The following is a 27,828-nucleotide window of genomic DNA, read 5'->3' as shown; positions in this document are numbered from 1 at the left end:
ATAAATAAACTATGGTAGAATAGCATAACATGAGGCTGACACCCAAGGACAGTAGATACACGGGACAGGAAGATTGCTCTATAGCTGGCAGCCTGCCTCATGAGCAGAGGGGAGAAGGCAGATGGAATAGAGAAGAGATCACTAAGAAAATGATGGCTGGAGGAATCGGTCGGGATGGGAGATGTGTGCTGAAAGTAGATAAAGGACCAAAAATGATGACCTGTCAGTGTCTGTATTGCAAACCATAATGCTCAAAAGTAGAGAGAGAATATGGGGAATATTGTCTGCCATGGAGGCAGGGGGAGGGTGGGAAAGGGGGTGTTAGGGGAGGTATACCGGGGATATTGGTGGTGGGGAATGTGCACTGGTAGAGGGATGGGTGTTTGATCATTGTGTGATTGTAACTAAAACATGAAAGCTTGTAACTATCTCATGGTGATTCAATAAAATTTAAAAAAAATAAACAAAATTTAAAGAAAAAAGAAAAAAAAAGAAACTACGGTCGGTATATACATACAATGAAATACTACTTGGCCCTAAGAAAAGATAGAATCATGCAATTTTCTGCTACATGGATGGATCTGGAGAATATCATGCTAAATCAAGTTAGTCAGAGAAATGATAGATACAGAATGATATCTCCTCATATGTGGGGTATAAAGAAGCATAATTAAAGAATAATAAATCCCAAAGTCAATAGATATGAAGAGCATGAGAACTGGTCTTCAGCAGGAAGATTGCCACCGGGGAAGTGGGGGCAGGAGGGGAGAAGTGGGGGAATAGGTCAGGGAAGGGAAATCTAAGTCAGTGTTGGAAGGAAGTGGTCAGCACTCAAAGAAGTTGAGGTGTGCTGAATGGAGGAAAAGTAATATGCACGATACCCTATCAGCGACAGCATTTTAAACCACTGTACTTAAAACAAAAGAGGAAAAATAAACAAAATAAACATTAAAGGCTGACTGGTGGGAGTGGGCATGGGAGGGAAGTTTGGAACACTGGTAGAGGAAAGTGGACACTGGTGAAGGGATTGATGTTGGAACATAGTATGCCTAGGACTCTACCATGAATAACTTTGTAACTTTGTAATTCATGGTGATTCAATGAAAATAACTAAAAATACAAATTAAAAAAATTGCAGAACACCTCCCTAAACAGTCTAAGCACTTCCTATCCAACTATACTGCTTTTCAAAAAATTTTAAAAAGATCCTCTTGATATCTGACTGACAGTACTTTGCTTACATCCCAAGCACTGCCAGGTATATAATAGCTGTTATTCATCGATTGCCTCGAGCAGGGCCCAGTAACGTCTCCTTCATCCTAGCCCTGAGATTATATTCAAGGCTCTTTAGGAGAATGAGACCCATCATTGTTACTGGTATTTGGCATATTGGGTACGCCACGGGGAGTTTGCCAGACTCTGCCATGTGGGCAGGCTACATTCCATATGCGGCCGCGCGTTTCCGGGAGCTGGTTTTTATGGTCTCTGGGGTCTTGGCCATTGATGGGATTACAAGGCGCCAGGGGGCCAGTTGGTGGGTGTGACCCCCGCCTACTGGAATTTGGAGGATCTGGGTGGAGGATCAGTGACTTTAACGGAAGCAGTGTAATGCCCACTACTGATTGTGATGCCACTGTGCATCACGACTGCAAATAATCCATAGCTGTCGTTGGTTGGCTTTGTACTCCATTCTTCTAGTGACAACTTGAGCGTAGTCAGCAAAGGAGTGTTGATCTTGGAAAGTCCACCACCATAACAATCAAACTCCAAGCCACTAACAGCAAAGCACTTCAAATGTATAGTTATAACTTCAGGCATTTTGTCAAACAAAAGACTTCGTTCGGCTTCAGTATAATGATGGCAATTTTCACAGAAATATTTATCTTCTCCTACAATCCTCTCCACTGAAGCAAACTGTGATATCCCCCATCTCAAGGTCTTCGTTTCTGTTTTTGGCTCTGGAGAAATTTCAGAACTCTCTACTTTAGAAAGCTCATCTTCTTGTACAGGTACACTGATGTCTTGAAAATCTTCTCTTCTTTCTGTTAAACTTTCACATTCTAAGCAACAAGTTCTTAATACCAGTTAACCTTGAAATAACTTTTCTACTAATTCAAAACCAATTTGCTCTTTGTTTATGGGCTTAACTTCATTGGTATCAGGGTTAACATTATTCCCTGGAGATTCAAGTCCACAACCATTCGCTGTGTTATCATTTTCATATTTGCCCAGGTCCTCTTCATCAAGATCATACTCGTTTTCCTTCGATTGTCCTTTGGATCCTTGGATCGTTGATATTTTCCCCAGACTACAGAATTTAGAAAAAATGCTGGGCTGCTTTGCTGCAGACTTTAACCAATCTAATTTGACTCTTGATTTCTTTTGCGAGGATCTTGCACTCTCATTTTCAGAAATGTACTTGGGGATTATTTTAGGAGGAACCTCTAACATATCACCTGTAGCTTTTGTTTTTGATCTGGTTTGTCTCTGGTTGTCTTCCAACAATTGGTGTTCCTTGGATACTTTAACTTTTTTCTTCGTATTACTAAATTCGGTATCACTTTTTCTCTTCCCATTTACTTTTGGAAGTTTTTCTTTATAGTCTTCAGAATGCCTTACACTGTCCATCTCTATGCTTTTCATGCCACTTAATTCCTCTTTCTGATGAGGTTGTTCCTCGACCTTGGTAGATAATTCTGCCACATTTTTTACTTCTTCTTTTTTTAGGAGTTGGCATGTCTCTTGAATGTTCCCCAAAATACACTGTACTACTTCCTGTGCATCATGCTGGAGATATCCTTCATACATAGGGTTGAGTTCCCTGAGTGTGTTGAGCGCTACATCTTATTATGACATCCCATTCCTACTTTGACAAACTGGCAGGCTACCGAATGTAGCCTGCCCACACGGCAGAGTCTGGCAAAATCCCCGTGGTGTACCCAATATGCCAAATACCAGTAACAATGATGGGTCTCATTCTCCTAAAGAGCCTTGAATATAATCTCAGGGCTAGGATGAAGGAGACGTTACTGGGGCCTGCTCGAGGCAATCGACGAATAACAGGATGATTTGTGATTGTGATTTGTGGGTGGAGGTTGCTCGGCCCCAATCCAAGTAGGCTTGGAGATCTCGACCCCGGGACCCGCATGACTTTGTCCCTCTGCCAGTACCTTCATGTGTGCGGAGAGTGGTCTCAGCATGGTGGTGGCTGGTCCTGGAGGTCTTTGGCTGCAGGAACCCTGGCCGGGGCGGGGAGGAAAGCTCAACCCGCTCCCCTTCAAGGGGCCCTGGCGAGGACAGCCAGGCGCGGGGGAAGTATTATTATTATATATATTATATAATAGCTACTAAATAATATTTTCGGTTCTTTTTGAGGGTCACACCTGGCAATGCTCAGGGGTTACTTCTGGCTCTGCACTCAGGAATTACTCCTCGTGGTGCTCAGGGTACCATATGGGATGCTGGGAATTGAACCCAGGTCAGCCATGTGCAAGGCAAACGCCGTTTCCACTGTGCTATCGCTTTAGCCCCCTAAATAATATTTTTTGAATAAACGACAGTGGATAAATAAATGGAGCACATGGAAAAACAATCATTTAGTTCCCTGATGCTCAAAAGAGAAGCAATGGAACAAAAGAGAACTGATAAGCAGAAAACTACTTTCAGAAGAAGAAAGAGTCTCCCAAGTTAGAAAGGTTTTCCACTTAAACCTAAAAGATTAAAAGCAAGTATGATGGGTCCTGACTCTGTGCCAGGATGACTTCACCAGGGCAACTCAGAAGTGAGGCAGGTTGAATTTTTCTCCCTGCCCCAGAAGAACCCCAGCAACTATAAACCTTCAGAACCTAACCCTGAAGGCATGCTCAAGGCCGCTCTCCACAGGCTCAGATGAGCATCACCCGTGGCAGAACCTGCAAAAAAACCCAGGTACGAGAGACCTGTGACTGAGATCTCCAAGCTCACTCAGAATGCGACTGGGCCTCCTCCCCCAATTTCCCAGTTTTCCAGTAGTTTGGCAATCACTTCCACAAACTGCCCCTGACGCCATATAATCTCATCAACTGTCAAGATCCAGAGACTATGAAATAAAGCTCCTGGAAGAGAGCAACACAAAACACCCTGGGTGGCCAAGTGAACTCTTTTACTCTAGCCCACTGATGTACCAAAAGTAGCACAGATTTGTTTGGGTTTATCATACATGTTTGTAATCTGTTATCCAAGGGCTTAAATGGCTCCAGGACGAAATAGAACAATCTTCATACACTTTCCTCTTATGGTGGTGGGAAGGTGCACGGTGGTGGGATTGGTGTTTAAATATTATCTGTAATGAACTATTGTGAACAATTTTATAAGATAAAATAATTTTTTTAAAAAAGCAAGTATGATCTTAGAATTTGTAATTAACATATACACAAGAAAACAAATTATGAGTGAAAGAATATAGAAACAATAAACTGTCTATTTTAATTTCCTAAATCTGTGGATAGTAATAAGATAAAGAATAGTCACTATGAGCTTTTAAAGATAAGGTAATATAATGACATCAATAATCAATAAACAAATTAAAGGAAAACAAAGAAAATCTCTGGTTGTGATTAAATATGTAACTGTTGGTGTTAAAGCACACTGGTCATATTCAACAGCAGATTAGACCAAATGAAATATGTGTCTGAAGAACTTAACTGGCAATTTCTTAAAGAGGTATCTAGATTGAAAATATGAAAGTAAGTAAGTAAAGTAAAGTAAAGGCCCTCCCGTTGTTCATCGGTTTGCTTGAGCGGGCCCAGTAACATCTCCATTGGAGATTTTGTTGTTACTGTGTTTGGCATATCGAATACGTCACGGGGAGCTTGCCAGGCTCTGCCGTGTGGGCGAGATACTCTCGGAAGCTTGCCGGACTCTTCGAGAGGGGCAGAGGAATCGAACTTGGGTCGGCCATGTTGGCTGCGTGCAAGGCAAATGCCCTACCGCTGTGCTATCGCTCCAGCCCAAGAAAAGTTAAGAAATAAAAAGAATTGAATATTAGTCATTGATGTCTAGTGGAAAACAGAGAAAACTAAGAAGGAATATTGCAAATATGAAAAACATAAACCCCCCAAGAGTATACCAAGACCAATTTATCTCCAACAGTATACTGAAACACTAGGGACAGAATGCCTTGAAGCATATGTCAGAGAAACTTCTGTAATAAAACATAACAGAGGTAAAGGAAAGATGTGAAAAGAGCCAAGAGAAAAGAAACACTATAGTAAGCCTTCCTTCCTTCCTTCCTTCCTTCCTTCCTTCCTTCCTTCCTTCCTTCCTTCCTTCCTTCCTTCTTTCCTTCCTTCCTTCCTTCCTTCCTTTCTTCCTTCCCTTCTTCCTTCCCTCCTTCACTCCTCTCTCCCTCTTTCCCTCTCTTTCTATCTCTTTTCCTCTCTTTCTCTCTTTCTTTCTTCCATATGATGCCAGGAATCAAACTGAAATTGGTAGTGTGCAAGGTAAGTGCCTTAACCACCATATTATTTCTCTACTCCAAAGAGGCAGATTTCTAAAGAGCAGAAATAGAGTTTAAATACAATGAAATAATTACAATGTGTGCAAAGATGATAACTCAACCTAAAGTCTAGACTTCACTGGAACTATTATTCAGGAATAAAAGTGAAATGAAATATTTATTAACTTAGAAAATGAGAACATCTACTACCAGGAGACTTCTTTCGAAAAAGATTTGAATTATTGATTTTTAAACACGAAGGAAACTGATTTTACCAAGAATATTTGAAATGAATAAAATATTGATAATAAAATGGTAAATATGCAGCACTGGAACAATAGAAGGGTGGGTATGGCACTTGCCTTGCACACAGTTGACCTGTGTTTGATACCAGCACTCCATATTGCCCCTGAGCCCACCAGGAGTGATCCCTGAGCTCAGAGCCAGGAGTAAATCCTGAGCACTGCCAGCTGTGGGCCATAACCAAATAATAATAATAATAATAATAATTAGTTGATAATTATGTACAGAAATTCCAATGAATATGCCTGCATAATATTAACAAGGGTGATTGGCACCTATTAGAACTCAGTTTGCCACTACAATATCATCACACTGTGCCACCAGTGAAATCTCTAACTCCTCTCAGAATCCTGTCAGTCTCCACCTAGCCTCAGAGAGTCTCACCCTTCCCATACATAACTCAGCATTTTTTTCTGAAAAAAATCTCCATTTTTGACATCTTGACCCAGTGCCTCTTCTCAATATGGATCACAAGTCCCGCCATATCCACGAGATAGCCATCAAGCCACACCTGATATCCATTGTCCTTCTCAGCATGGGAGTCAAATTGCCACCACTCGATTTCTCTGGGAGCCGTGGACTCAGACTGGAGTGAGAAATTGCTCTTTGCAGAAAAAAAGCCAGTCCAAGGCCTTACATAGGCATTCCAGGATCCTTGTCTTTCTCACAAAAAAATAATTGCAGGAGTTGATGAGGAATGAAGTGAAAAAGTTTTTATTTAGAGGTTTTTGAGGAAAGAGAAAGGAAATAAGGGAGAGAGTTTTGTCCTCAAGAGAGAACACAGACTTCTCCAAAGGTGGAAGAACTCCAGTACACATCTCAAGAGGAGAGATGCAGGCAAAACACATGCTTGGTCACATCATGTGGTTGGCCATGTAGACACAAGCAGCACATTGGCTCAGGTAGCCTATGTGCACTCTTCCTTTGATCAAGTTGGCTTTTATAGGGTTTCTCAAACTTCCCAACATGGGATTTTCTAGTTAGTAACAGTCCATTGCTAGGGTAGTTGCCAAGTGGGTAGTGTTAGGATTGGTCCCTGATCTTTTTTGAAATTCCTTTCTTTGACCTATGCTCCTGCTGGAGGTTCTCTGGGTCCAGTGTTCTCTGGATCTTTTGGCACCAGGTGAAGTTTTATCAAGACTTAATTCCTGTGTCTGCCAAGTATCTTTTTGCAACCTTGAGACTATTGGTTTTATTACTTCCTAGGAATTTCATTGTTATGGGGACCCTTTCCTATCTATGTGCCTTCATCAAGACCTCTGTCTTCTGCCTCACTGAAATATTGCTTTCTATTTAGGATTCATATCTGTTTTACCTTTTAGAGAGCACCCCATACCAAGAACCAATGAGACTGTTGAGCTCACCTTGTTTTACTTTCCATCAAAGATCCTAATCCCATTATCCCTGTGCTGTCTATTGTCTATTCTTGGAAATGGTTGCCTCATATCTATTGTACAGTTTTATAGTTGTTTAAAGCAGAAAAGTAAGTTACTTGTTACTCCCTCATGGCTGGTACTAAATCTCTAATCATTAATTTTTTACCCTATAGCATACTTTTATGGCTACAGAAGATAAATTACAGCATATAAGGCTATCAATTTTCTTTACAGCACTGTTTTTATTGCATTCCCTCAAGTTTTATGTAATGTTTTCAATGTAATTCAATTCTAGGTTTTTCTTCGTCATTCAATGTGATTTATTTTAGATTTACTTAAAATTGTACATTTTAAAACACATAGCATATGCACAAATCTTCACAGTCAACTTATTATTTAAAACCTCAAACAGGAAACAACCAAAACTGTTATCAACAAAGGGCAAAGAAATTATATGTTAATATAATGAAATTCTATTTAGCAGCAAAAATCTCAAAATTGTAATATAGGTAACAACACTGATGAAACTCAAAAACAGTTTTCTGAGACTGGAGAAATAGCTCAAGCTTGAGCACATGTCTTGCATGCAGGGAGCCTGGAATCTACTCTGGCACCATATGATCCTCCAGCACTTCCAGTAAAAGACCTTCAGGTGACACCTCAGGTGTAGCCCCTGGTCTTCTCAAATTTGATTCCCCCTCTCTTCACCAAGCTGGATGCAAATATTTTCTGAAATTAAACCTGACATCCAAGAGAAAAAAGAAAAAGAGGACATTATCATCTAGGAAAATTAAGAAAGAGATGGGGGGAGGGGGCTGGGTATGTGGTCCAAATGCCCTCCATGTGTAAGAATCCATCTGATAGCACTTAGTGAACATAAAAAATGAGCTTGATCCCTTGCTCTCTTGGGTACTATAACAACAGCAATGAAAGAGAGATTTTTTTCATTTTTTATAATTTTATTTATTGAATCACCGTGAGAGCAGTTACAAAGCTTTTGGGTCTAAGTCTCGGTCATACAATGAAACCGTACCTTCACCAGTGTCCATTCTCCACCACCAAAAACCCCAGTATACCCCCATCCCAAACCCTCCCCCTACCTGTGGGGCAGATGATTTCCACATTACTCTCTCTCTACTTTGATCACATTCAATATTTTAACACCAGATCCACTATTATTATTTGAGATTTTACCCCAACACTCAGATCTGCTGAAAAGGCAACAATAGACAATTTTTGTTCTATTGTTGGTTATGAATAACACATGATGTCGAGTGGCTGCGGTAGAGCCATGTGGTTTTGAAAATTCAAAATTTTAACACTTAAATCTGGAGGGATTTCTGCTAAAAGCCACTGTGTTTCGAGATCTGCTCCTGAGTCTCTGGGATCATGGCCATTGAGCAGCTTGATGAGGAGCCATAGACGCTGTTCATGGGCAATGACTTGGGGTCTCATTGGAGTGGGGAGGACAGGCCTGGCTCCACCCCATCCCATGAGGCCCAACAAGTTTCATCACTGCGGGCCCAAGCCTGACTGTCCAGTGGCCTCTGGAGGATGACGGCCACCGAGCCGCCAAGGAAAAACAGGCGGAGGGACAGTACCCTTTCCCCCCTGGGGTGGCCCGGCAACAGTAACCTACTGCGGGGTCTGGACACATTTCTGCCAAAACCGCTGGGTTTCAAGATTTGTTTCTGAGTCTCTGGGATCATGGCCGTTGAGCAGCTTGATGAGGAGCCAGAGAGGCCGTTCGTGGGCGATGACTTGGGGTCTCGTTGGGGTGGGGAGGACAGGCCCGGCTCCACCCCATCCCATGAGGCCCAACAAGTTTCGTCACTGCGGGCCCAAGCCTGACTGTCCAATGGCCTCTGGAGGATGACGGCCACCAAGCTGCCAAGAGGGAGCAGGCAGAAGGACAACACCCTTTCTTCCCTGGGGTGGCCCGGCGACAGTAACATACTGTGGGGTCCGGATGCATTTCTGCCAAAAGCCACTGGGTTTTGAGATTTGTTTCTGAGTCTCTGGGATCATCGCCGTTAAGCAGCTTGATCAGGAGCCAGAGAGGCCATTCGTGGGCGATGACTTGGAGTTTCGTTGGGGTGGGGAGGACAAGCCCGGCTCCACCCCCATCCCATGAGGCCCTGTGTGTCTCGTCACTGGGGGCCCAAATGTGACTATCCAGTGGCCTCAGAAGGATGGCAGCCACTGGGCCGCCAGGGAGAACAGGCCAAGGCATGAAACTTATTCCCACCTGGGTTGGCCAAGCACCAGTAGCCTACTGCAGAGACCTGACGCATTTCTACCTAAAGTCGCTGGGTTCTGAGACTCGTTTCTGAGTCTCTGGGATCATGGCCATTAAACAGTTCAATCAGAAACCAAAGAGGCTTGCCTCCAATTATATAGCTGAGCCAGAGGTGGTTTGTGGGTGTGTTTCCCACATACCTAACTTTTGGCCGTTTACTTTCTTGGTATACTTTGCCCCAAGTTTTTGGGGTCTGGCCAAAGGCACAGCAGCAATTTTGGGGTATCTGGAAGTCTGAAGGCGCCATGAGGCTGCTGATGCACTCGCCTCACAAGTACAGATTGACCTGCTGGCGGCACCATACCCCCTGAAAGAGAGATTTTTTTGACTCATGGCAATATTTGGAATAAAAGTATATATGGACACGGATCTATTAGTGAAGATGAAATAACCCTAGACACCATTAGTGTAAGTGTTACTTTGTTGTTTCTGATAGGAACCTAATCAGCACGGACTCTTCCTGATGCGTTTGGCAAAGTAAATTAGGTGCTCTCCCCGGTCGGAAGGAGGAAGTCCAAGCTCCCTCCAGCTCTATCCAAGATCCTCCAATTGTGGGGAGTTTGGACTGAGAACTAGCATTCCTTGAACCACACATCCCTACTGCATCAAATAAAATTTCACCCTCCTTCAGTCCTGCTCCAGGAAAATAGACACACATATTGTTAGGGTCCGTGATCCGAGGAACAAGACAGAGTCAAAAATGCGAGCAAATAAGTTTTTCATTTGCGGGAAGCATGAGCACTGGTCGATAGGGTCCCCTGCACAGAGGGTGACTCTGTCTCCCTGCAAGCATCCTCTTTAATTCCTTTACTTGGGTACTTCCTGCCTTGGATTGGCTCCCTTTCAGGACCCTAAGGTCATGTGTTTTCTTGACTGGCTTTCCTTCCTTGCTGCCCTCACCTGCTAACTTGGATTACTCAATTTGACTTCATTTCCCCTTTTCAGGCTATCACCTACAGTTTTTCCTTTTATGGTCCCGCACCTTTACTTCTTAGTCTGCTTTGCCAGAACTTATGCCAGTGATTTTGTTAGCTAGGTTAAAGATAAACCCAAATATCCTGTCCAACTTGTCTGCTTAGCATTAAATCATTACAATGTGGTATGATGGCTAATATGGAGTCTCTAATGTTAGTTCTTGCAACTTTTCAATATGATCTGGGAAAGTGTGTTAGTGGGCAACAGATGAGCAGAAGACACTGACAACTGGTTTCCTCTTTTACTTTCAAGCGTCTTTAAGGTATGTTTATTATATACCAGGAGCTAACGTATGTATATAGGAGTACCTAGGGCAATGCTTTCGACCCTGAGAATCTGCCTATAGAACTGAGTCTGCTCAAAAGACAGTAGAAGAAACGGAGATGAAGGGACCCTAAAGACATTGAGGCTGCATTCTGATGGTGAATATGATGGTGCCACTGAATACTTAAAACATAATAATAACACCGTTGTAAACTTTGGTGCCTAAGTAAAGCAACCAATTAATCTTACCACGGAACTAACATCTTAAGGGAAGTGAGAGACAGAAAACATAATTTTTTTTAAAATTTTCGGTTACACCCGACCATGCTCAGGGGTTACTCCTGGCTCTGTACTCAGGATTTACCCCTGGTGTTGCTCAGGGGACCATATGGGATGGTGGGAATCGAACCTGGGTCGGCTGTGTGCAAGGCAAATGCCCTACCCACTGTGCTATCACTCCAGCCCCAGAAAACATAATTTTAAGAGGTGTAGTTCCCAGTCTTTTTGATAGAAGTGGATCACACTGTTTTGAGATTTAATCTCAATTTGATTTGATTTGCATTTCAGGATACAGGTATCTGGTTTGCCTGCTGGGTAGGGAGCAAGTGGCAATATGGGCCTGAGTTGGGAGTTGAGGTAAAAGTTGGTAAGTGAGCAGGAGCCAGTAGTCAGCTCTCTGACTGAGGTCAGGCAGAGTAGGGGCACTTCATGTGACTTTGGTGGCTGTGACAATTTACCACACTAAAGCCAGTTAGATTGACATCTTCCATCTTCGTCCAGTGGGTGTGGATCACAGAGAATGATACATATCAGCAAAATGAGACAAACACACAAAGACTGTCTAAGCTTTAGTGTCACCTGGGTAGTCTCAGTGGGTTCACAGGTTGTCCACTTATTGGTTTGATATTATGTTCCCCTGGTTCTCAACATTTGAGTTCTGTTTAAGATGACAGAGGCATCAAGGATACTTAGGAAGCACATCCAAATTCAATGGGCATATTAAGAGAACAGACTAGGATATTTCATATAGCCAATCAGCAGATACCCCTAAAGGGGAGTAAGTTTGTGACAATTTCCTAGTTTATTTTTTCTCATTGCCCTCTATACCTAGAAGACACTAATCTGTTCTATCTTTTCCTGGGAGCACTTTTGCTGCCTCTGAGCACATTTTTGCCTGCACTTTTCTATATTTCACTGTTTATATATTAAACCGTTATATATTAAGCTGTTTTGCCCAGTGGACTCTCCAGAACTTTGGCTAGTTTAGGCTAGGTTAGGTAGACAATTGTCCATAGATGGCTTCAACTTCCCTTACAAGTTCTACTTACCATGATATATAAACTATTTTCTTCTCAGATCATTATATGGTTATCAAACATCTCTTTTAGTCACAAGCCTTTCTGCAAATGGGGATCTTTGCCCACATAAATCTGAACATAACTGAATGAAAGCTTCACTATCAGTACAGATTCTAGAACTCTCAAAATAATGCAACAGCAAAATAATTGGCATCTTCTCTTTAAACAGAGCAACTGTAAGAAGAGAATCTGATTTTAATGTAAAGCGCTAGGTAAAGATCTCCTTAAATGTAAAAGTTTTGTGATTTTGAGTTTATGTGTTATAAATCCTTCTCTATGTTATTTAGAAAATTGAATTTGAAGCCTAGTAACCTCACAGAAGCTCTCTGGTAAGATAATTAATCAGTTGAAGAAACATTTGCCAATCACTTGTGTTATATTTTAAGTGCCTACTTTAATTAGGCTTGTAAAGTCAAATAATTTTATGAGAAGATATTATCTGAAAGCATAAGTATTTATATTGTATGGAAAATTGTTTGGAGAGACTTTTTAGGTAATTATAAGTGAAAAAGCACATGAGATAACTTACTTGTTGTTTGCATTGCTAAATTATACCAGACACAGCTGATCTCAGAACAAACTTGCAATGTTTTAAAATTATTTCCTGACTGAAATGGATCATTTTCTATAACTTTCATTTTAAAAAAATCACTGCAATCTCCATGATTTTAAATAGTAGCTTATTTTATTTTCTCTCTGTTTCTGTGGACTATAATGTGATTTAGTGAACTAAAAGCGATTATGGCAGCTTGAAAGTATAAAACAAAATTCAGAAACATTGTTTATTCTTTAACACAACTATTACCATTTAACTATAACACTGTAACACTGTCTTCTCATTTTTCATCTATTTGCCGGAGCGGGCACCAGTAACGTCTCCGTTGTGAGACTTGTTGTTACTGTTTTTGGCATATTGAATACTTCATGGGTAGCTTGCCAGGCTTTGCCGTGTGGGCAGGATACTCTCTGTAGCTTGCTTGGCTCTCTGAGAGGGACAGAGGACTCAAACCCAGGTTGGCTGCGTGCAAGCAAACACCTTACCCACTGTGCTATTTAACATAAGAAATAATTAACAGATTTTGATAGTGATATTAGTATGGAAAGGTATGAAGTAATAGAAATAATTCAGCAGAATGGGCACTTTTCTTGTACCTCATATGATCCCCTAAGCACTGCCAGAAATAATCCCTGAGTAGAGAGCAAGATGTAAGCCCTGAGCACCACTGGGTGTTTCTCCTCCACATAAAAAGAGGAAAATGTATTGAAGAGGAAAATGTATAGAAGGCACCTGAGACCCTTAATACCTCCGTCTACTCCTTCCTTCAGTGTAAGCTGGTCCCTATTTCAAGGCTTTACTTCTGTCACTAGCAAAATCAATATCATGAGATCGGGATAAAGTCTACATTCCACTCCCATGTTCATTGAGCTAGGGAAGGACTCTACAGAAAGAGAAATAGAACATCTGACACAAGATAAAAACACAAGATAAAAACATCTGTTTAACCAGTGGATCACTACTTGGTGTTGAGACAGAACTCTATCGACTTAACTCCCTGAAATATTCTTCCATCTGTGTTTTTATTCATGAAATATCACTATCACCCAGAGTTCCTTGAGATGGAACCTTAGATACTAACCCTGATCCCATCCTTTCCTTAATGTTCCTCAGTACACTTAAGCAATAAATTTCCAAGTGCCATTGATTCTAACTCTTGTGTATTTTGCAGATCCACTTACAGTCACACTACTTGAATTTAGATCATAATCATTTCTGAACAGGCATCCTATCTTTGTTCTTGTTTCTTTATTGTTTTTCTGTAGAATAGTCATTGTGGAATCAAAGAGGATCCTCTTTAAACTTTAACAGACCATGAATTTGGAATAGTCAGCTGAGATCTTATAAAGAGGAAGAAGTAGTCTTGTGGGTATAAGTAGATGAAAGATTATTAATAATATATTGAAATTGCTGCTCTAGGAATAGTAAGGAAGAAATTAACAAATATTTACTTATATGCTCCCATGAGAGTGTGGTTGCTTCTCGAGTCAGTTAAGTGGGATCTAGTTCTAAAGATCACAAGTAAACAGCATCTGCTCCTGGAGCAATTTCCATAAGTACTAATATTTCCAAGGTGCAAATTAAATAATAATTTATTAATATTAAATTAAATAAGAATTTAATTATTTAAATTCAAGAGTGTAATAGTCTGATTATTTACATTATAACATTTGTCAGGAAGATTGTATTTTCCACTAAGTTATCAAAAGAGAGGAAACAATTTCTCCTATAATTCATTTCAATAAATGCAAAGTGAATTCTTCTTTTTTTGAGCTACAGCATTTTTGATTATCTAGTCTGTCTCACTGTGTATATGGATATCAGTATTAGAAAGGTAATGTCTGATTTTGACAGTTCTAATCCAGGCAAAATATGAAGTTTCATTGCCTTCACAATAGATAGTTCTAAAGCATAACACCCAAATTCTATCATTCTGATGCTTAAAATGCTTCATGATAAAGTCAAAGCTTCTTAAACTTATTTAGGAAGCTCTACATTTTTTCACGGTTGTGTATTTCCCCCAGAATATTTGATTTGCTTAAATCTTGTATCATGTTCCACTTTCTTTTCCTTCAGATCTTTGAGCAGCTTGTTACCTTGTGTTGAATGATTCTCCTTCCCCTTTCTACCTCAAACATTTTCCCTTCTAAAGTTCCGAGTTTGGTTATCTCTGCCTCATCCTTCACCTTTCAACTTAGTTGTCCCTTTTCAAAATGACTCATTCCTAGTTCAACCCAGCTAAGATAGGGTTTCTTTCATCTGTTTAACCAGTGGATCACTACTTGGTCAGCACTTGAATACATATTTTTCTCATGTACTTTCCTGTATCAATATGCTAGAGAGTATGAATTCTAAGAACACAGGTCACGACCATCTTAATAAATAAAATAATGATAACAGCTGATATTACCAAGCATTTATATCATTCTGATTATTATGCTAAATACCACATGTAGCTTATTTTATTTTTCACAACATCTGTATGCATTAGCAATTGAGTCAGATGCTGGCTAAGATAAATAAAAAAATAAAATTTGGAGGGGAGTAGGGAATGGGGCAGAGTAAGCCACTTGGTCAAAAATAAAGTTTAGTAAACAGGTTGTAGGATGATTGTGAACTACGGTATTCCTCAGAAACACAGACTGAATCTGCATGGTGCAAGGCTCTAGATGATACACACCAACCAGTTCCCATATAAACCATCTCACATCCTGGGGCAAGAGAGACAGTACAGTATGTAGGGTGCTTGCCTTGCATGAGGCCCCACTGGGTTCCATCCCTCCTACCCACTGGCACTCCATATGATTCCCTGAGCACAGAACCAGGAGTAAGTTTTGGGTACAGCCAGAAATAAAAAAAAAAAAGCTTCAAACCCCCTGGAAGGAGACATACTTCCTAAAGAAAATCTCCACAACTTTACTGAGACATCACTGACAAACAAAATTGTATATTAAAGTCTACAGTGTGATGATTTGCTAAAGACATGCATTGTAAAAGGATTTCCACTACTGATTCTTCTTTTTTCTCTGTCACCTATGCGTTTTACTGTTATGTTTTAGTTTGTTTGGTGAGAACACGTAAGTTCTATTACCTGATCAAATTTCAATGACAGTGTGTTTTTATCAGCCATAGTTACAGTGCTATGCAGTGTTCTCAGACTTTGTCTTATAAACCAAAATTTTGTAATATTTTTTCATCTCTCCAAATTCTCATCTGTTTTCTGGACCCTGGCAACCACAATTCTAGCCTTCCTCACTCTGAGTTCAACTGTGTTATTGTTATATTACTATATTATACACGTGAGACTGTAATACCATTTCCCTTTCTGTTTGATTTATTGTACTTGTCATAATGCTCTCTAGGACCAATCATGTTCTCAAGTAAGTAGTAGAATTTCCCACTTTTAAAGGCCATGCCCTTCTTCGAGCACATACTTCCTCTCTCTCTTTTCCCTCATATCTTTCTAAGTCTCAATAAAAACTATTTTGCTTCACACACACTGAAAAATAAATTAAATAAAGGCTGAATGTTACTACTCCATGTGTGTTTGTACAACGCAGTGTTTGTTCTAATGATCTTGACAAATAAAAATTTAAATTAGAAAGGGGAGAGAGATTTCTCTTCTGACTGTGCTCATTCTACCCAAGTCTGCATAAAATATTCTCCAGTATTCAGGATTCATTCACACCCCCAAAGCTGTACATTAGGTTCATTGGAAAGTCTCATTTTTCTCAGTCTGAGTGGATGAGTCGGTGACAATGTGTGTCTGTGTGTGTGTGTCTGTGTGTCTGTGTTTGCGTGCACCCTGCTGTGGAAGAGCAGCCTGTTTGAAACTGGAATTCATCTTATATCCTGGGCTGCTGGGACAGACTCCAGCTTCCTGCAACCCTGAACTAGGATAACAATTCCAAAAATGAATAGAAACAAATTATTGTTTAATAGAAGAAGCGATTTGGCCTTTATTTAGAAGTCTGGTTGAACTTAGTTTTTACATATAAGTACAAGATATACATACAAAATATATAAAATATGTGCTTAATGTATATTAACATATACATATTGTTCTACATAGACATTTATATAGCTTCTGATTTTCTGGTTGTCTAAGTATTTATTTTAATAAATTCTCAGTACTTGACACAACATCTATGCTTTCCAGTCTGCTTGCAGCTAAGAATACGGGGCTAGCACGGTGTATTCAAGCCCAGTGTAGATTAGTGTCTGACACCGGGTCACTAAATCAGCAGCAGGGCCAGGCCGTGAGACAACCACCTTTAAATTAAGGTCTGATTGATCTACAACCAAGGAGCTTAGCTTCACCATTTTCAGATACAGAGTATTGATTTGTTAACCAGTACTTCAACAATTAATCAAGAAATAATTATTCCAGTCACTGAATTCCAAGAGTACTACCTAATTAACTAGAAACAAGAACTGCTCCACTGTTCTAGTCTGATGTCAGAGCTATAAAACGCCTTGACAATTAACCTCTCTAATTGAGTTTATCTTGGGTAGAGTCCAATATTGTATTTTCTCAGCAGTTTCTTCACTTTCTATCAAGGAAATTATTTTTTCTTTTTTGGAAAATTGAATTTAAGATATTTTTGTGTATGTCCGTGATATTTAGAAGCAGAACTTCAAGATAAATACTTAGTGAGACAATAATTAATAATAATTAATACTTAGTGATAATCAGGTGTTACAAAAATTTTTAATTTTTTAAAGTTTAAATTTCACTGGTTTTTTCATTGGTTCAAAATAGTATGGAATTTGGAGAGGATATCTTTATACATGTATAATTGTTACCACTCCCACTCCCAACATTACCATCACTGAAAAGGCCTCTTATTCCTCCAATCCTCTCCTCCCCACCCTCCACCACCTTTCTCTCCGGTAGAACTGTAGCACTGCACTGTCCTCCCATTGTTCATCGATTTGCTGGAGCAGGCACCAAAAATGTCTCCATTGTGAGAATTGTTGTTACTGTTTTTGGCATATCGAATACACCACAAGGAGCTTGCCAAGATCTGCCCTGCGGGCAGAATACTCTTGGTAGCTTCCCGGGCTCTCCGAGAGGGGCAGAGGAATTGAATCTGTGTTGGCTGCATGCAAGGCAAACGTCCTACCTGTTGTACTATGGCTCCAGCCCAATACATAAGTATAAGAATTAATCTTGAGCCCAAGGGAAGTTCAAAAACCCCAAGTTGACTCTTCAATGCAGTACTGGAAACCTTTGCTACAGCAATTAGGCATGAGTTCTCTCTGGTAATCACCATAATTTCACCCAAAATAGAAGTCGATATAATATATATTTAATTTTCTGTTCACGCAAATTTCAGTTAATTTCGTGAACTGACTATTGTGAATAGTGTACTACAAACATAGGGATGCAAGTATTCCTTTGGGTATCTTTATGTACTCCAACAACGGCCAGGATCCAGAGATCATCACACTCAGCTCCTGGGAGAGAACAAGACAGAGTCTCCTACCCTATGCCTGACTGTCTCCACCAGGGCCCAACAGCTGAAGACCACCGAGGCCCAGCCAAGGCCATGCTGGGAGCACTCTCCACACACTTGGATGAGCCTCACGCATAAAAGAACTGACAGAGGAACCCAGGTGTGTGGGACCCGGGGCTGAGATCTCCAAGCCTGCACAGTTTGGGACTGGACCTGCCAGTAACTAGACAGTTACACCCACCAACTGCCGTGTAACTCCAACAACGGCCAGGATCCAGAGATCATCACACTCAGCTCCCGGAAGCGCGCGGCCGCGACATCTTATCATCTCATTCCTAATTTGGTCAAACTGGCAGGCTACCAAATGTAACATGCCCACACGGCAGAGTCTGGCAAACTCCCCATGGTATACCCAATATGCCAAATACCAGTAACAATGATGGGTCTCATTCTCCTAACCCTGAAAAAGCCTTGAATATGGCACTTTAAAAAAAAAAATCTCAGGGCTAGGACGAAGAAGACGTTACTGGCACCTGCTCGAGGCAATCGACGAACAACAGGGTGGTCGTGATCGTGGTCGTGATCGTGATCTTTATGTCTATTGCACAAAACGAATCAGCAGCAATGTTTTATCCTATGATATTTTCATTTTTATTTTTCAAAGGAATCACTAGATCGTTTTCCAGAGGCTGCAACAATTTATATCCCCACTGGCCTTCTTTTTCTCCACATTCTCAATACTTGCTCCATCTTTTGACTATAGACCATCCTCACCACAGTGTTATTTTTAATTTGTATTTCCCTAATAATAAGTAATAATGAGCATTTTAATAATTTTTCTGTGAGCCATATTTATGTTTTCTTTAGAGGTGTGTTTATTCCAGGCATTGCTCCTTTTTTTAGGGCGATGGGTGGAACGGGTGCAGTGAGAGAGAGTTGCTTGCTTTTTTGTGGTTGTTGTTCTTGGGTTGTATGAGATCTTTTTTTTTTTTTCATACAGGATGAGGTGTAGGGCCACGCATGTTTGTTTTGGGGTCATGTGGGGCCAGGGATCAAAGTGGGCCTACCACATGCAAAAATATATTCAGCCCATTGAACTAACTTTCTGGTCAAAGACTTAAGAAGAGCCATGATAGTAACATTTAATGTTAGAGAAGCTCAACAGATCATAGGAAATCAAGTTGTGGATACCAAATAAGAACTACTCAGGCCAGACCCATAGTACGGTGGGTAAGGCATTTGTCTTGCACACGGCCAACCCAGGTTCAACCCCCACCATCCCATATGGTTCCCTGAACACCTCCAGAAGCAATTCCTGAGTGTAGAGCCAAGGGTTGCCCCTGAGTGTTGCCAGGTGTAGCCTCCCCAACCCCTAAAAAGGACTGTTTCTCAAGAGAAATACTTAAGCACAAGGATTTCTTCACTATTAAGAAGCATTTGAGTGATGATTTTAGCTCCCATGAGATTAAAATTCCCTCAGTGTCTTCATTCATTTGGGCTTCTATAACAAAATACCATTAACTGGGTGGCTTATAAACAGCAGAAATTAATTTTTTTACAGTTTTATAGTTTGGCAGGTTCAAGGTGCTAAAGGTTTATTGTCCATTGAGCATTTGAGAAGGGCCTGCTTCTCTGGTTTAGAGATACTAAATTTTTGCTGTTTTCAGTACTTAAGTGGCAGGAGAACTCCTCTAAGGTCTGCTTAAGACAAGGATACTGAAGATGCTCAGATTATTTTCTCTAATGAGCCTCTTTAGCATATGAATTACTTTAAGGTGAGGTCAATTGAGGCCCTGAACCTTCGGAAAAACTTGACTATTTCCTGAACTATACAGATGAATGAAAATTAGAGGCATTTAGAATTAAGGTACTACCAGAAATAACTCTTATACCAGAAAAATCTCTTTCAGTGACAGGGGTGAACATCTAATTACAGATCACCCAATCTTCATCAGATGAGGCAGTGAGTCACATTCTTGCTACTGAGTCAGGTGAATTCATTTTCTTTCTGCTTGAAGTCTCAAGCCCCATTCCGTTCCTTGGCTCGAGATTTATACTATTGTTAACGAAACTGGAATAAGAGTTATCAAATTCTAACTAGGTTCACTATGCATGTGCAGAGAAATTGATCTTTTTGAGATAGCAGTATAGGGTTAGCAGGGAAACAGGTAGAGTGAGATTAGAAAGAGAATAGCCCTGGCTATGCAAGAATCCTCTACAACAACCTATTCTTTCCCAGTGTTATTTTAACCTCTTGCACATCTTAAACCAATGCAGAGTCTCACCCATCCTCCCTAGTCAAAATAATATAAAGTTTTTATCACCTATTCCTTTACATAAGGATTCCACTCCTACTTAAGGATACCTACCCATTTTTCCACTTCTCTGACCTTCTTCTAAATTTTTGTTGTTATTGTTTTGAGGAATCTATACCCTGCAGAAGTCAGGGCTTACTCTTGGAGGTGCTCAGGGAATCAAACACAGTGCCTAGAATCAAACCCCAGTCAGTCGCTATCAAGGCAATCACTTTACTCTCTGGGCTATCCCGTGGGCCCACTGTGTAATTCTGTCTTTTAAAATTTTATTTGAGGCACCAGGATTTATAATACTGTTGATGATAGGGTTTCATGCAAACAATGGTCCAGTACCACATCACCCACCAAAGCTTCTCTCTGTAGTTCCAATGCTTTCTCTCTGGTCTCCCTATTCTTTCTTCAAATAAAATGTCAGCATGACTTGGTAAAGTGGGGCATGAGATGGTAACCTTTAAGAAAATAGTGCTTCCACCTTTCTGTTCAGCTCACTTTGGCCACCCAGGAAAAGGCACAACATGGGTCAGGACTGGTAAAGTCAGCTATGAGCACCTATGTGCTCATTTGAAGTCATTTGATGGCACAAAGCAGAAGCTTGTCCCCAGCACGTGAGTTCTCAGGGAATTGACTCAGGTTGGAAAGAGAAATTGCTTTTAAAAGAAAAATTATTTATGCTATTATTTTTGCAAGGAATTGCTCTTTATTGGGAAAAGAAAGACTTGAACACAGGCATTTTAGGCTCATCCCTTCCCTCACAGAAAAAATCTGAGGAGGCATTCTCAAAAAAACAGAATGGTTTTTGAAAGAAGGTAACATATAATTTCTCCAAATTGGGTTGGCCTAAAATTCTCTACATACATAAAAATTAATCTAGCAATGACCTGGTAGCCACCAGGCAAGATGTCTGAACCCTAAGTGAGATAGGGGCAGACTGAATTCCCACTCTGCCAAAGACCAGTGCTCCAGCCACCCATATCCAGATCCCACTTCTCCCAGAGAATCAGTCCAGCTTCAGGACTAACTTTCAGTAAGGCCAGGGAGCTATCTGCAGCTAATCATCCCAGCTCCAATGCTCCTGAAGTGAACAGCCGCATATGCAGCCAACCTTCACAGAGCTCAGGAGAAAAAAGAAACTTAGATGGGAAAATTGAGCAGAAGCCCACTAAGCTCAGTGAGGGAAAACAATAACACAGAAGGCCCAACTTGCACCTAGCAGCTCAGGCAAATCCTCAGGGCGTGACTTTAGCAACTCATTACAAGATATATGTTGTAACAGGCAATATTTAGTAAATCAATTAGTCTCTGCTAAGGGAGCAGGCTTGGGAGTGAGGGGGAGGATGGGACTCTAGGAACACTGGTTGAGGTAAGGTAATGTTGAAATATTGAATACCTGAACTAACTGTATTGTGAACAAATTTGTAAATCTTGGTTTTTAAATAAAGTTAAAATAAAAATAATTAATTTGGACAGAGTCATAGTGAAAGGCATGCACTCTTGATAGCCCATTCATACTCTGATCATGGCATTTGGATTCTCCTGCAGCTTCTCTTTTTCTGAGGACTCCACCCTTCATTCTCTGAGTGTTTATGTTTCTCCAAAGAACTGAGATTTTGCTTCTCAAAAAGATGTGGTCTTCATGCCTATGGGTTACTTCAGGATGCAACAACTTCTTAACTTTTCTTATTTCCCAAAAGCTCATTACCTTGGACTCCTATCTACCTGCCTGCAACAAAAGTTTCTATTTTCAATGTTAACTGTTCCTAATCTGTCCTATTTTCCTATTTTGTTTCCATTACCCAATCAGCCCAGGAATAACATAGATAAGAAGGGGGAAATTTCCCCCTTTAATCCACCAGTACTCAACATTCTATTTGTTAAGGCTCAACCCTTATGATCTAATCACTTCTCAAAGACCCCACCTCCAAATACCATCACTAATTGGGAACGTGGTTTAAATATATGCATGAAGAATGAGAGACATAGATAATCAGTCCATAGCAATAAGTGGTTACAAGATCTGAAAGATGTTCCGGTGTAGTAACTCTAGCTGATATTGCTGATAATTGTATCGAGTAAAACACAACTTAAAGAAATATGACGATAAATGGGAAATATCTAGCTACCATGAATTTTATCAAGAGCATTATTATGCTTTAAGACCTAGAGGTTAAAACTTCCAGAGTGAAGACTCTCTTTTTAAACTGCCCCAGAGTTGAAATTTTGATGTCTGCTTTGTGATTGTATAGTTCTATTACATTTTCTTCTGTCCCCATAAATAATTCTACTGCTGCATGTTATAAAAAGATGAATGTTTTGCTTTTTAATCAGTTTTCATATTGTTTAGGATACATGATTCAGGGGTGGTTAATAGTCCCTTTTCTGTAGATAAGGTAAGGAAATAAAGAGATAGGAATGGCCCAATCAGTTACCCTGGGACCCCAAAATAAATTTGGGCTTCATTCTAATAATGTCAGTCACTTTTATTACAAGGCAAACAAAATAGAAACCACAGAATATTGGTTGATTTCAGAGGACTACTTATTTTAATGTACAGGTAGGAGAAATAAAATGATTAACCAGTGGAACTTCAGAAAGAATATTTTTCTAGGCATAACAAAATTTCTATTACAAAAATCGGTATCAAAACAATTTTATAAATTTTACATCAAATCCTGAGGATGAAAATGTGTAACATTCCACAATAAGTCATCAAATGAATACATCTTTATGTAAATATTTATTAACTTTAGAAACCATTTGCTATAATTTTGAAGCATTCAGCACAAATTGATATAACATAGAAATGCGAGATAATGTGTTCAAAAATTTTAAATTGCAACAAATATATTTTCAAGCAGAAAATAACTGTATATTTAGAATCATAGTTTTATCTATCATCTTAATCATCTTCAAGAAATTCTAATGCTATCTGCAGAAAAAGTGGGGACAAGATCATATAGAAAATTCTGTGAATGGGTTTACAAATGTGGCTTCTCTGTCTTAAAAGAGACTTGAAGATTCCATGTTACTTGACAGGAAAGAAAGGTGAATATGTTCCCTAGGAGTTGTATTTCCTAGTGAGGTTCCTCTTCCATGAAAGAAGGTGAGCTGTATTAGTTACTAAGGGCAAGTTTAGTAACTAATCCCCTCCAGCCCATTTTTCCACTATAAAATGAGAGTATACTAATAGCTATGCTGAATTTTAAGAGGGTCAAGTAAGACAGCATAGGTGAAGTTTTATCAATCTATACTAAATGTGGGCTGGAGTGATAGCACAGCGGTAGGGTGTTTGCCTTGGGCGCAGCCAGCCTGGCCGAGCTGGATCCGATTCCTCCGCCCCTCTTGGAGAGCCTGGCAAGCTACTGAGAGTATTCAATATGCCAAACACAGTAACAAAAGTCTCACAATGGAGACGTTACTGGGCCTGCTCGAGCAAATCAATGAACAACGGGAGGACAGTTTGTTTTATATTAAATGTGGAAAAGGACTAATGGTTAAAACATTGAACTATAGCCACCAGAAGTATATTTTATCCAGTGAGGAATGTTTTCTATCTTGAATTGAAAATGAAAATTATTTTCCCCCAAATAAGAAATACACAAGAAAATGCTCTACAAGTGGAAAATTGTGAGTAGGTCACAAGACAAAGTAATAGAGACAATTAAATAGAAACATAATTTGCTTGCAGTCAGTTGCAGAAATTTTACACCTTATGTTAGATGAAAATTATCTCATTAGATATAACATTTATCATGATCCAGAACACCAGTTCTTCAAGCTTATTTAAAGTTGACAAAGTTGATTGTGTTTTGTGTTTGTCTGTGTGTATGTGTGTGTGTGGTGGCAGTGGTGCTAGTTTGGGCCATAGGAAAAGAAGCCTCTTCAATTTATAAAATATAAAAATTTGGATATAATTTTTAAAGTTATATATATGAATTTAGTTACCAAGAAATATCAAGAAAATTTTGACATCAAAGAGTTACTATGAAATAATTCCATCTATGTGACCCAATACATTGAAACTGGAAGTCCAACAATGAATGAGTTCTGACCCCAGCATGCTTACTCCAAACCCATAACCAAAAAGGGAACTCAGGTGTAAATATCAAAGAAGTTTGCCTTCCTTTAGGAGAATGGGAGGCGAAGGTCCACTCCCAACAAATATGAACCCTACTTCCACACTGGATAATAAATGTGAAGTCTGAATTCATGATAACTACATAACGGAGGGCAACCAAGTTAACAAATGAGCATAGGAGTGACAAGTGAGCACAGGAGAAATAGTGCTTGCCTTGCAGGGTTTGATCCCTGGCACCACCAGCCCTGATAAGAGTAACTACCAAGCCCTGAGCATTATAAGTTGTGACCCAAAACAAGAGAAAACACATGACAGGTGGAACCCATCATGCTTCCAATGTGGGCAAACATGAATTAATCTGTAAGGAAGAAAACACAACAGCACACAGATAATTCTCACAGGAAACTCTCACAGGAGACTGCAGTACAATGAAGAAGAAATAAAAATTTGAAGTGACATGAGGAAAAGCAATCAGAAGACTAGATACAGACAGTAGATGTGCTTTACCAAGAAGTGGAGATAATGGAACTGTAGCACTGTCCTCCCATTGTTCATCGATTTGCTCGAGTGGGCACCAGTAACATCTCACAACAAATTGTGAGACTTGTTGTTATTGTGTTTGGCATATCGAATACGTCACTGGTAGCTTGCCAGGCTTTGCTGTGCAGGCGAGATACTCTTGGTAGCTTGCCAGGCTCTCCGAGAGGGGCCGAGGATTCGAGGTCAGCCACCTCAGCCGTGTGCAAGGCAAACACGCTACCCACTGTGCTACTGCTCCAACCTAATGAAACTGTATCAAAGAAAATTGAAAAGAATCAAGCCCAAATGTTTAAACAAATAAAAAAACTGTGAGCATGAGAAAAGGAGTAAACTTTTGATAGAAACAAAATGGAGAGTTTGGGATTTAAATATGTGGTTATTGAAATTCAACAGTTGAAACAATAGAAGAACAGATCCACAGAAAATTTGAAGTAGTCATTATGTAAAGAATTAGAAGAATATGAACTAAAAGAAGTATACTATAAACTAAAACAAAGAAAATAAAAATGAAGTGAAGATAAGACACATGGGGATAAAAATTAAATGTTCTAACATATGTCTTTGGGAGACTAAATATAGCAAATGGATATTTTAAAAAATAGTACATTATGGCTCTTCCTGTCCGTTCCCAATGCTGTGCCTAGTCTTCCTCTCCAGGGTCAGTCATTATTTGGACCTGGATTTCCCCGCGTACATGTCCTAGGTGTCCTCTAGGACTCTGGGACACTCACCATCCCTGAGCCTCTTCTATTTGTCACAACGCTGTGGCCGGTCTTCTTCCTCCCCCAGGTTGTAAGCCACCAACACACCAGGTACCCGTAGAGGACGAGGCCTTTTCAGAAGTGTCTGTGGCTTCTTCAGAAGTGGACATGGCCTAATTCCAGTGGATGTTCACGCAACCGCAGGTAGTTTACTCATACCCAGAAATCTCATGTAACATCTCAGTCTCCATACCTCCGCAACACCGTGAAGAAACAACGCAAATTCCCACCACGAGGAGAGGACAATGAAAAGAGTCCAGAAGCCTCAGTAGGTGCTACTCACCGAAGAGACCTCTCTGACAAAGAATTCAGATATGAAGTCATGAAGATGTTCAATGAACTCAATGAAACAGACAGATATCCAGTAAATTGAAGGAGGACATGAAATAAACAATGGATCAGACAATCAAGAAAATCCAAGAAGAAATGAGAGCAGAAATTGGAGAACTATGCACAAAAATGTCACGAATAAAAGATTAGGTAGATGAAATAAAAGACTTAGTCTGTGCCCTCAACAGAAGAATGGCCACAGCTGAAGACAGAATCAGTGAGCTGGAAGATCACCTGCATGAAACCTACAGGCAACAACAAACAATGGCAAAAGACCAAAAATAGCTCTAGAAAGAATCAGAGTCCTAGGAGATGATTCCAAGAGGAACAACATTAGAATCATTGGAGAAACAGAAGCTCCGGGAAACAATCCCAATGAAAAAACCATCGTTAAACAATCATTGCTGAAAAGTTCCCAGAGCTGGACAATGCAGACATTCAGATTCAAGAAGCCCAAAAGGTGCCAGCTGAAAGAGTCTCTAAAAAAACTTTCAAGACATATAGTTAGAATGATGAATGCCACAATAGAGACACAATACTGTAAGGAGCAAGGTCAAAGAAGGGAATCACAAACAAAGGAGTACCCCTTAGATTCACAGCAGACCTATCAGAGAAAACCCTCCATATAGTGAAAAAACTCACTGAAATTAATGCTTCACCAAGAATACTTTCTCTGGCTAAACTCTCACTCAAACTCAAAGGAATGGTACACTATTTTGTGGATAAACAGTGGCTCAGGAACTTCATAGACTCAAAACCAAACCTAAAAGAACGGCTAAAGGGGCTTCTATAAGACAAGACAAACCCTACAAGCACAACAGACCCTTACAGAAAGATGACACAAAACCCCATAACAATAATCTCTCTCAATGTCAATGGTCTAAATTGACCAATTAAGAGACACAGAGTGGCAAAATGGATTCAGAGACAGAACCCAACATTCTGCTGCCTACAAGAAACTCATCTCAACAATCAATGCAAACACAGACTCAAAGTTAAAAGGATGGAAAACAATCCTGCAAGAAAACAGCTCCCTCAAAAAAGCTGGGTTGGCCATACTAGTATCCGACAACATCAATTTCAGGTTGAAAAAGATTATAAGGGACAGAGAAGCCATTTTCTATTTATCAAGGGATGCATACAAAAGGAGGAAATCACACTCTTACATGTATATGTATATGCACCAAATGAGGAAACAGCTAAATATTTAAAGCAACTGCTAACAGATTTTAAGGAGGACATTGCTAGCAAAACAAGAGTAGCCGGAAACTTCAAAATCACCTTATAACCTCTATAGATCAACAAGAACAAAACTCAGCAAGAAAACATTGGCTTTGAACGAAGAAATAGAAGAGAGAGGGCAAATAGACCTATACAGGGCTTTACACCTCAAAAAGAAAGAATACACATTCTTCTCCAGTGCACATGGAACATTTTCCAAAACAAACCATATGCTAGGCCACAAAACATACCTCAATAGAATCAGGAAGATAGAAATAGTATCAAAAATCTTTTCAGACCATGATGCAATGAAGATAGAAGTGCATCACACACAGACACAGAGAACCAAATCAAAAACTTGGAGATAAAACAACTCAATGTTGAACAATGAGTGGGTCAGGAAGGAAGTCAAGGATGAAATCAAACGATACCTGCAAACAAATGAGAATGAAGACACGAGCTACCAGAACCTATGGGATGCAGCTAAAGCCATGATAAGCGGGAAAATTTATAGCTCTGC

The 27,828-nt window shown here is 40.0% G+C and overlaps 1 protein-coding gene across 1 annotated transcript; it reads right to left on the bottom strand.

Annotated features, from left to right (window-relative positions):
- Positions 1-1,575: 1,575 nt before the first annotated feature.
- On the bottom strand, positions 1,576-25,867 carry LOC130018385 (ubiquitin carboxyl-terminal hydrolase 1-like; the record flags this gene model as incomplete). The annotated part of the gene is given in 2 exon segments (XM_056109075.1): positions 1,576-2,837; positions 25,813-25,867. Coding segments are annotated over 2 exon segments (1,317 nt in total), but the record flags the coding sequence as incomplete, so codon positions are not given.
- Between the last annotated feature and the right edge of the window lie 1,961 nt (positions 25,868-27,828).

The sequence above is a fragment of the Sorex fumeus genome, unplaced genomic scaffold (genome assembly GCF_029834395.1).
Source record: "Sorex fumeus unplaced genomic scaffold, SorFum_2.1 ptg000008l, whole genome shotgun sequence".
Classification (NCBI taxonomy): domain Eukaryota; kingdom Metazoa; phylum Chordata; class Mammalia; order Eulipotyphla; family Soricidae; genus Sorex; species Sorex fumeus.
This window is presented reverse-complemented; position numbering and strand designations above follow the sequence as displayed.